The sequence below is a fragment of the Sminthopsis crassicaudata genome, chromosome 3 (genome assembly GCF_048593235.1).
Source record: "Sminthopsis crassicaudata isolate SCR6 chromosome 3, ASM4859323v1, whole genome shotgun sequence".
Taxonomy (NCBI): domain Eukaryota; kingdom Metazoa; phylum Chordata; class Mammalia; order Dasyuromorphia; family Dasyuridae; genus Sminthopsis; species Sminthopsis crassicaudata.
In genome coordinates, this window is record NC_133619.1 from 607,317,362 (window position 1) to 607,327,723 (window position 10,362).

At 39.5% G+C, this 10,362-nt stretch overlaps 1 protein-coding gene across 1 annotated transcript; it reads right to left on the reverse strand.

Moving 5' to 3' along the window:
* Positions 1 to 1,964: 1,964 nt before the first annotated feature.
* On the reverse strand, positions 1,965 to 6,676 carry PNRC2 (proline rich nuclear receptor coactivator 2). Its single transcript, XM_074305856.1, has 3 exons — positions 6,525 to 6,676; positions 4,819 to 5,009; positions 1,965 to 4,483 (listed from the first exon to the last, which is right to left on the reverse strand). The coding sequence occupies exon 3, from the start codon at positions 4,463 to 4,465 to the stop codon at positions 4,040 to 4,042; it is 426 nt and encodes a 141-aa protein (XP_074161957.1). The 5' UTR covers positions 4,466 to 4,483; positions 4,819 to 5,009; positions 6,525 to 6,676; the 3' UTR covers positions 1,965 to 4,039.
* Positions 6,677 to 10,362: the final 3,686 nt, after the last annotated feature.

Sequence of the window (10,362 nt, forward strand, 5' to 3'; positions counted from 1 at the left end):
CATTTCAATATGTCATGTGAAGAGATTACTTTTACTTGGAATACTCCAGTGAGTCCCTTGGTCTCTTCTCCCTCCCCGTGAGTGATCCATAGCCTTGCCCATCTTGGCAGTTTGGCCAAACCATGAAAACTAAAAAGGACTTAACAGGAACTACTTTTTTGGAAAGACACTATCTGGATACTAGGAATCCCAAAAGGTGGAAGTGAAGTGCATTCCAGCCCTGGAGTTCCTTTGCCAACAGTGTTTCTTTGTAAAGGGATCAGCCAGTAGACCAGTTTGGCAGGACATGCAGATTGCAGAGGGAAAAGATATATGAGATGGACCACAGTTTAGGGCCTTAGGTTGCCAGACTAGAACTTCCATTTTATCCAAAGTAGTAGCCATTGAAGATTGTAAATTGGAGAGGGACAAAAAGGTCTTTTTTTCATGATTATGTAAAAAATCAAAAGTGGGAAGAGTCTGCCCAGATCATCTTGGAAGGATGAGCTTTGGATTTGGAGGCAAAAGCTGTTAAATTACCTCATCTCTCTAAACTTAGTTTCATCTAAAAAATGTAAATATCAAATGATCTACATTCCCAAAATAAGATGGATGTGTGTGCCAAATGTTTTGGAAACTTTAAAGCAGTGTTGGAACATGAACTGTCTGAGCCACCTGATGGCCAAAGCATCATCTCAATAAGAAATCCTTTAACTACTGCAGTTATACCTACCATGCTGCAGGAATACCTGTAGGGAACTAAAGTGTTTCCAGGTTAGCCTACTCGACTGTTGGACAGTGGATACTGACCACTTGTTGGGAATGTTGCAGGGATAAAAGATTAGATCTTTTCCAGTTCTGGGACTTGGTATGATTGCCAAGCCATTCCCATCATACCACATTGCTCCCCCCATTAAAGTCTACCTCCCAAGTAAGTGGTTTTCTCCATTGTTCTTCCGATTCTCTCTCCCTTTGAATTCCTAGCAGGAAGTTAGCAGCTCCGGAAGACATCAGAGCAGTGAGCACATTAAATCTCAGGGGAAGGGATGAAGCTTCTCCAAGGATACACAACTAAGTCAGCAGAACCAAGGCTGGAAGCCAGATTTCCCAACTAAGCGCAGTGTTTGCCACTAGACCAGGCTTGTTGTTAAGCAATACATCCTTTATCAAGGAGTGACAATAAAAATAATAGCCAAAGTGGGAAGTGACTACTAGAACTTGGCTTGTCTTAACCTTTAGCGGTCATCAGTTCAAAAGCTTTTGGAATAAACAACCACCCAGCCATCTCCCAAGCCTTTTGTTTAGTGGTAACAAGACCTACAGTTACAGCACATAGCTGAGAGCAAATAGAAGGCAATAACATCACAGCTGATCAAGAAAGCACCTACCATGCTCCAGGCACTGAGCTAAGCACTGGGTACAGACTGGACGGTCCCTAGTGGAAGCAAAAAATGGCCTGTTTTCCCAGTACTCCATAGAGAGGAATGAATGCAATGAAGCAATTAGCCATCTAAATCATCCCTCCTTCATTCCCTTCAAATTGTTTTACAGCCCAATTCAAGAAACTTTCTCTGAAACCTCCCACCTCCCCTTGCCATAGTGAATAGTATGAAATATTTCAGAACTCATTTGCAAGGCACAAACTGTTTTTGAAATAGCCAAAGCCAGTAGCCCCGGGCAACAACCTCTGACCTTAGCAAGCTGATTTGCCCAGGCACAGCTATTGGAGCCAGAGAACTAGCTGGTCCCACCTCTCATTTTCAAAAGCTGAAGCTCACACAAGTTCTGATTTCAAGTAAACTTGCTATTTTCACTCACTGGGATTATGAATGTCAACATCTAACATCCCTCAATTAAGTGACCAAAGGACTAACAAACTTTTCTTACCTTCCCACCCCCAATCGTGGCATTTCTGCCTTTAAATGGAATAAGTTATCACATGTCTACACATTCAAGCAACTTTAAAAAACAGGAAATCAACCCACTGGGGGAAGAATTATTTTATTTTCAGTTTTGCTTCCAATTCATATCTGTATATAAGTATTTCACAAAAGTTTATTAAACATCAAATGTACTTGGAGATCTTAAGTTATACTTTTCCTTTGAAAAAAATAAAAATGCAATCAATTTTATCAAGAAAACTGTAAACCCAAAGAGCTGCCACTTTTTTGTAGTCATTTTTTTAGACAAGTTAATATTTTTAAATGCTAACTTTTTTTCCTTTTATTCACTATTGGGTTACTATTTTTTTTTTTAATCAGTGTTCATATGGATCCTAATCTTACAAATGCATCTGCATTTTTTAAGCCCATCTTTAATTTGAAGCAATGATGGGGAAAGGCCAAAGAGTACATACAACTTGTTTTCTGTTTGAGAAGTGACCCTTTGGAGGGCAGCTAGGGGGCAAAGTGGTTTGAGCACTAGCCCTGAAGTCAGAAGGACCTAAATTCAAATCTGGTCTCAGACACTTAACACTTCCTGGCTGTGTGACCCTGGGCAAGTCACTTAACCCCAATTGCCTCAGCAAAAAAAAAAAAAAAAAAAAGACCCTTTAGTAAAAGATTGTCATTCAATCAAATCATCAGCCCCTTTTTTTGTTTTCGTTTTTTTCTGGAAAAATAATTAGGCCTTTTTCAATAGTATTCTTATCCAAACCACCCTTTGTGTATTCAAAATAAGAGCACTACTCAGTCTTAGCAGCTTTCAGTTCTGATTTTTTTTCCCAATAATCCTAATTAGTCCCTTGCACTACAGTTCAGAACTGAATCAAACATGTATATCCACTGACAAGCAACTTAAGAGGGCAAAGACAGTGCTTCCTTAAAAAAAAAATTTTGATAACTTTAAAACCAGGCCATGTCTTAGCTCAGTCCATGGTCTGCCTTACATTCAACAATTTTTTATTAAAAATACTCTTTTTGAAGAAAAGGCCAGAAAATTTACATATGATACAAATTTTACATTTATTTACATGGCTTTCTTTTTTCCTAGGTCATTTATAACCTTATCCTATTTTAGAACTCTCATAGGAGTCCTATTTGAGGCCAGACCAATTTTGTCATTTTTTCAGTGCCTTGATGCATTTTGAAAACTACTCACAATATGCCAAATACTGAATAAAGATTCCAATATCTTCAAGATGCCTTTTGGTACACTTGTCCTGACAAAAACACTTTTGTCTGTCCATATGTGTGCACCTAAGGGTATGCCCCTATTCCTAATCTTGGCACAACTAAGAATGAATGAATATTCCTAGAAAATCATCTCTACAAAAGTCATCACTAAGATACGAGGCTGTGTAATAAGAGGGCAATGTCTTCTGCCCTACTAGCTTCAATCCTTCCCTATATGCCATCATCAGTCATAAGCCCCTTTGATTTCAATACCACGGTGTTGATTAGCATTACCTTCCTTATCCATCCTATAGTTCATTGCCAAAAAAGGATTCCCATCAAACATCTATTCTAGAAAGCACACAGTCGATGTGGCAGTTTGCCAATACCATTATGATTGTAGTTACATTACAATAGTTTCCTATTCCATTACAAGTGCCTGGTCCTTTTCAACCAATCCTTTAGCCTACCCACAAGGAAATGTAAATTTTATCTTGTTTTCCAAAAATAACAAGTGTTGTTGCCTTACATTAAATGTTCACTGTATTACTGTTTTTGCCATAAACATAATACATAAATTTGTCTAAAACAAGTCCATTAGTCTATACCATAAATCTCCCTTTAAAATTCAAACCATGATTTCAAGTTCAAAACTTGAAAAGTTATGATTCAATTAAGGACAGCTGACACCAAGCCCAAACATTCTGAATAACTAATTTCAAACTGCCATGTATCTCCTTAGTCACAAGGCAATGATGTGTGCATACACACAAAACACAAGTATAATGACATTTTACATCAAGTATTACCTACTATAATCAGTCAGCTGCTCTATATAGATGAAAGACTTAAATTCTCTAGCCATGTCCAGGAACAAAGTCTGATTCACTCCTGTCAAATACCTGAAGTCCTAAACATTTAAACATCAACAATCTGATTAGCTCACATCACAACTGGACTTTAAGTAAGGTTTTCAGTTGAAAGGTCATTATTTCTTTATCAGAAGAATTCAAGGAAACTGTAACCCAGTGACTGGGAGGTTTAGGCAGAACACTTGGTGAAGGGGGCTCACTAAATTTGGCTCCGGCGTAGTTCTGATTAGTTTGGGATTTTAAAAATAAATCTGAAGTCGCTAAGCTGGAATTCCAATTTTGATTATTTGAAAAATGACCATTCTTCCCCCCATTTTGGACAGCCTGCCATGCAGGTGCAGATGAATTACAGGAATGTCCTCTTTCTTTCTTCTTAGGAACAGTCTTCATCTGGGGATTCTGATCCTTGTTCTTTTGCTTATTAAGTTGTTGTTCTTGTTGGTTCTTACTAACATTTCTAGATTGGGAAACTGGAATGTCAAATCTCTCTCCACCACCCATCTCCAGCTTCTATGTCACCTATAAAAAAGTAAAATCAAACAAACAAAAAAATGCAGTTTGACTAATAATACAAAAGACAAGGTCATTCAAAAGTCACAAAGAATTAGTTAAAAAAGAAAGCCCATTATCAATTTTGCATGAACTTTAAAGTTATTAAGCTAACTAAATTCCTAAGTTCAAGAAGCCTGTTCTAATTTCAGATCTCAAGAAAAAAAAATCCTATTTTATGCATATTTTTAAATGGTCAAACTTTAAACAATGTCTTCTAAAGATCACTCCAATCTCCAATTAAAAATCAGATGAATTACTGAGTCCATCTTACAATAGGTTTTCTTCATACTTAGCCTTCATACCTTTCAGTCTGCTTTGCAGACTGTAGGATTTCCACCACTTGTCTTCTCCCCTGCTGCCAGGCCCAGGATAACAAGTGTTGTTTTCTGCCAGATCTGTTTCTTTGTCTGAGTATGGAAGTTTTCATGGGCTGATCTGCTGAGTTCAACATCGGAGTCTCCTCGGCACCCAGGTTGGGGGGGAGAAGTCCTAGCTACAAACATTAAAAAAATAATGTTACAAGGCTATTAGCTTACATGTTACTATTACTCATCTGTAAGGGATGACCCCACTCTCTGGAATTTTAAGAGAAGCACTCATTTTAGATGCTCAATTTGCAAAGCTGGACTTGGCTTTAAACAGTCAAGTATTTTATGTTATCTACATTCAAATTCTGAAGGATTAGCCAGGTTTCATGTAAAAAGCACCCTACTCCAGTGATCAGGAGCTGGACTCAAAGGAGTTGTGCATAACCTGAGCCAGGTACTTCCCCTATTGGGAAGACAATAGGGCTTCGCCATTAAGATCTGGAAGGAACGGTTCCTTCTAGCTCTGTTAACTGAGACTCTTATCAAGTCAATGGAAATAAAACTTATTATGTGTATCACACTACTCAGAAAGAAAGGTCTTTTCATATAGTCTGTTAATTAACTGCATTTGCTCTTAGGGGGAAAAACTGGCTTCCTGACAAATAACACCACCTTTTAAAAAACTACCGGGACTCTTTTTTCCTTCAAGATCCCACCTCTTAGTAGATTCTACATCGAAAAAATCTGTTTCTTTTGTTCTCAAAGTGCCCAGGACCTTTCAAAGGTTAGATAAAGGCTACTTTCCATTCAAATAACACTGTCTAATTCGATTAAGGTGTGAGGCAGGACAATTCCACAGTAATCTATTAAGCTCCAGGATGCTTCATTGTCTCAGATTGCTCTCTGGGACCGTTCAAAAGCTTTAAATTAAGCGGGTAGCGGGGGGCTCCCACAAATTACCATTTATTTAGCTTAATATTGGGCAACTTAGGAGCAGTGAACAGAACACTGGAAGACCTGGATTCCAACCCAGTCAAGAACTTTCCAATTGTGACCCTGGAAAAGTCCCTAGACTAGTTTCCTTATCCGTAAAATGGGAGGGGTGGGGGCGGGGTAATGGAGGGGCAAGTGGAAGGGAAAGAATTCAGAATTCACTTTTTTAGGTGAATACTAAATACAGGACGAATTGTTTTTTAAAAAGTAAAGAAATGAGGAACAATAACAGCACCACCTCTCCGGGTTGTCAAACCAACAACCATTTATTAAGCGCCAACTAACAAAAACGTCTCTCCAGGAGCCCGGTCTAAGGCGGGAGACCACACAGAGCAAAATGCAAACGACAGATCGGTACATGTAGGGGATGACTGACTGTTAGCATACACAAGCAGGGCCAGAAATGCAGAGAACGGGACTCGAAGCACAGACACACAGCGTGAGAAAGGGGGGCGAGCGGGTCCGCGGCCGGGGGCGCTTCCGCGAGGGAGGGGGCCGGACACGGAGGGCTGGGGCACAGCAAGGGCAAAGGCGCGGAGGCGAGAGAGCCCCCAGTCCCATTATCCCGACAGCGCCACAGGCTCTAAGGAGCATCAAGTACTTCAGGATCCCCGGAGACAGAAGGATGCACCCCGGGGTCCACGCGGCCCCAACAAAGGCTCACATCGAACTCCCCACAACATGGCGGCGGCCCCGGCTCCACTCACCGACTCCGAGCTCCGGGAGACGGCGGTGTTCTCTCCTTAAGAAACGGCGAGCTGGCGAGCGCGCGGACCAGATCGCACCGAACTAGACCCGAGAAGAGAAGACTGGCTGCTCTCACGGTTACCAGAGCCGCCGCCTTCCTCTGCCTTCTCCTTCCGCCACCCCAGACAAAATGGCGGAGGCCCCTCCCCGGAGCGGGACTTGGAGCGCTTCTAGCCAATGGGTGCACGGAACTTCCTCTATTAGCCAATAGGAAGAAGTCTTTTCCCCATAGACCAATGAGAGCGTGAATCTGCTTATGTCAGCCAATGGGAGTACAGTTCTGTCCTGTTGCTAGTCATGGCTGCCGGAGGCGGGGACGCGTTGTTGCTGCACTGAGTTTTGAAATATTCCGGCAGAGGAGCATGTCGGGAAGTCTTTCACAGGCTGCATCCTCTGCTCCCCTGGCAGACCCCAGCGGCCCCTTGCTGCCATGGGGCACGGGGGGACGGACTCCAAGCGCCAGAAGGAGGCGTGCATTCTTGGGCTTGGCAGCTGCATGGATGTGTCTGGCTGGGCTCTGCCTATTTGTTACAAAGACTGTTTGTCTTATTATTTCCCCCCGGGGGCTGGGGGCTGAGCTGGGAGGAACAGAGAAGGAAAGTGGGATCATGTTGCCTACCTCACCCCCCCAAAAAAAAAGAAAAGCTATTAGAGCTTTTTTTTTTTTTAGTGCTCAGAAAAGTTCAATGCTGCAGATTTTTTTAAATTTAATTTTTTTTTTTTTATTTTATAATTATAACTTTTTTTTTGACAGTACATATGCATGGGTAAATTTTTACAACATTATCCCTTGCACTTACTTCTATTCAGATTGTTTCCCTTCCTCCCCCAACCCCCTCCCCCAAATGGCAAGCAGTCTTATATATGTTAAATATATTACAGTATATTCTAGATACAATATATGTGTGTAGAACCAAATTTCTTGTTGCACAGGAAGAATTGGATTCAGAAGGTAAAAATAACAGTTTACACTCATTTCCCAGTGTTCCTTTTCTGGATGTAGCTGATTCTGTCCATCATTAATCAACTGGAATTGGATTAGCTCTTCTCTATGTTGGAGAAATCCACTTCCATCAGCACACATCCTCGTACAGTAGCATTGTTGAAGTGTATAATGATCTTCTGGTTCTGCTCGTTTCACTCAGCATCAGTTGATGTAAGTCTCTCCAAGCCTCTCTGTATTCCTCCTGTTGGTCATTTCTTATAGAACAATAATATTCCATAACCTTCATATACCATAGTTTACCCAACCATTCTCCAATTGATGGACATCCATTCATCTTCCAGCTTCTAGCCACTCTGAAAAGGGCTGCCACAAACATTTTGGCACATACAGGTCCCTTTCCCTTCTCTAGTAGTTCCTTGGGGTATAAGCCCAGTAGTAGTATGGCTGGGTCAAAGGGTATGCACATTTTGATAACTTTTTGGGCATAATTCCAGATTGCTCTCCAGAATGGTTGGATTCTTTCACAACTCCACCAACAATGCATCAGTATCCCAGTTTTCCTACAGCCCCTCCAACATTCATCGTTATTTGTTCCTGTCATCTTAGCCAATCTGACAGGTGTGTAATGATACCTCAGAGTTGTCTTAATTTGCATTTCTCTGATCAATAGTGATTTGGAACACTCTTTCATATGAGTGGAAATAGTTTTAATTTCATCATCTGAGAATTGTCTGTTCATATCCTTTGACCATTTATCAATTGGAGAATGGCTTGATTTCTTATAAATTAAAGTCAATTTTCTGTATATTTTGGAGATGAGGCCTTTGTCAGAACCTTTACCTGTAAAAATATTTTCCCAATTTGTTACTTCCCTTCTAAACTTGTTTGCATTAGTTTTGTTTGTGCAGAAACTTTTTAATTTGGTATAATCAAAATCTTCTATTTTGTGATTAATAATGGTCTCTAGTTCTCCCTTAGACACAAACTCCTTCCTCCTCCACAAGTCTGAGAGGTAAACCATCCCATGTTCCTCCAATTTATTTATGATTTCATTCTTTATGCCTAAATCTTGGACCCATTTTGATTTTATCTTAGTATGTGGTGTTAAATGTGGGTCCATGCCTAGTTTCTGCCATACTAATTTCCAGTTTTCCCAGCAGTTTTTGTCAAATAATGAATTCTTATCCCAAAATTTGGGATCTTTGGGTTTGTCAAACACTAGATTGCTATTTTTATTCACTATCTTGCCCTGTGAACCTAACCTATGCCACTGATCAACTAGTCTATTTCTTAGCCAATACCAAATGGTTTTGGTGACTGTTGCTTTATAATACAGTTCTAGATCAGGTACAGCTAGACCACCTTCACTTAATTTTTTTTTCATTACTTCCCTTGAAATTCTCAACCTTTTGTTGTTCCATATGAATTCTGTTGTTATTTTTTCTAGGTTATTTAAATAGTTTCTTGGAAGTCTGATTGGTATAGCACTAAATAAATAGATTAGTTTAGGGAGTATTGTCATCTTAATTATATTTGCTTGGCCTATCCAAGAGCACTGAATGTCTTTCCAATTATTTAAATCTGACTTTATTTTTGTGGCAAGTGTTTTGTAATTTTGCTCATATAATTCCTGACTCTCCTTTGGTAGATATATTCCCAAATATTTTATACTATCGACCGTTATTTTGAATGGAATTTCTCTTTGTATCTCTTGCTGTTGGATTGTGTTGTTAATGTATAAAAATGCTGAGGATTTATGTGGATTTATTTTGTATCCTGCAACTTTGCTAAAATTCTGAATTATTTCTAATAGCTTTTTAGCAGAGTCTTTGGGGTTCTCTAAGTATACCATCATGTCATCTGCAAAAAGTGATAATTTGATTTCCTCATTTCCTACTCTAATTCCTTGAATCTCTTTCTCGGCTCTTATTGCCGAGGCTAGCGTTTCTAGTACTATATTGAAAAGTAATGGTGATAGTGGGCAACCTTGTTTCACTCCTGATCTTATAGGGAAAGGTTCTAGTTTGTCGCCATTACATATGATGTTTACTGAAGGTTTTAAATATATGCTCCTTATTATTTTAAGCAATAGTCCATTTATTCCTATACTCTCAAGCGTTTTTAGTAGGAATGGATATTGGATTTTATCAAATGCTTTTTCTGCAAATGCTGCAGATTTTTGAACATGACCAACAGGAGAATTTGGGCGATTTTGAATATGTATATTTGTTATAAGGATTTTTTTTCATTTTTTTTTTCCTCTCCCCAGAGAGAGGAAAGTGGAAAAGATGAACGGATACTAAATATTCATTAGTTTTTTTTTAAATGTAAATAAGGCATTTTTCCCCCTAAGGAGACTGTCAAGTAGAAATGCCACGAAAGTAATGTTTTGGAATAATTATATGCATTTTTTAAAAAAGCAAACTATGTAATGAAGTTTCATGATTTCACATATAATCGTCTTTTGTATATGGAAATGTACTTATTTAGAAGGTTGATTTCAGAATTTTTTAGATAAAATTTAACCTCCCAGAGAACGATCACAAATCTAGAGACAATAGAACATTACATTTTGGCGCCCAACGTGGGGCAGGACCTTTGCTTATCCTGACTCTGGCTGATTCTGAGCCCTTCAGGGAGCTATCCCTGACAGGGACAGACACGATCCTAATTCCAGTGGAAAAGTCTCTCTGACCCAGAAATAGTGTGAGTAACAAGGAAATTCTGTTAAAGAGCTAAAGTAGCATTTCAGTGAAATGGGGCAAATGTTTAGAATAGAGCCTTCTGTTTCTCTTCAAGGAAAATGTGTAGAGAGCATTGTCAAGGTTATAAAAAGCCAAGGATTGATTATA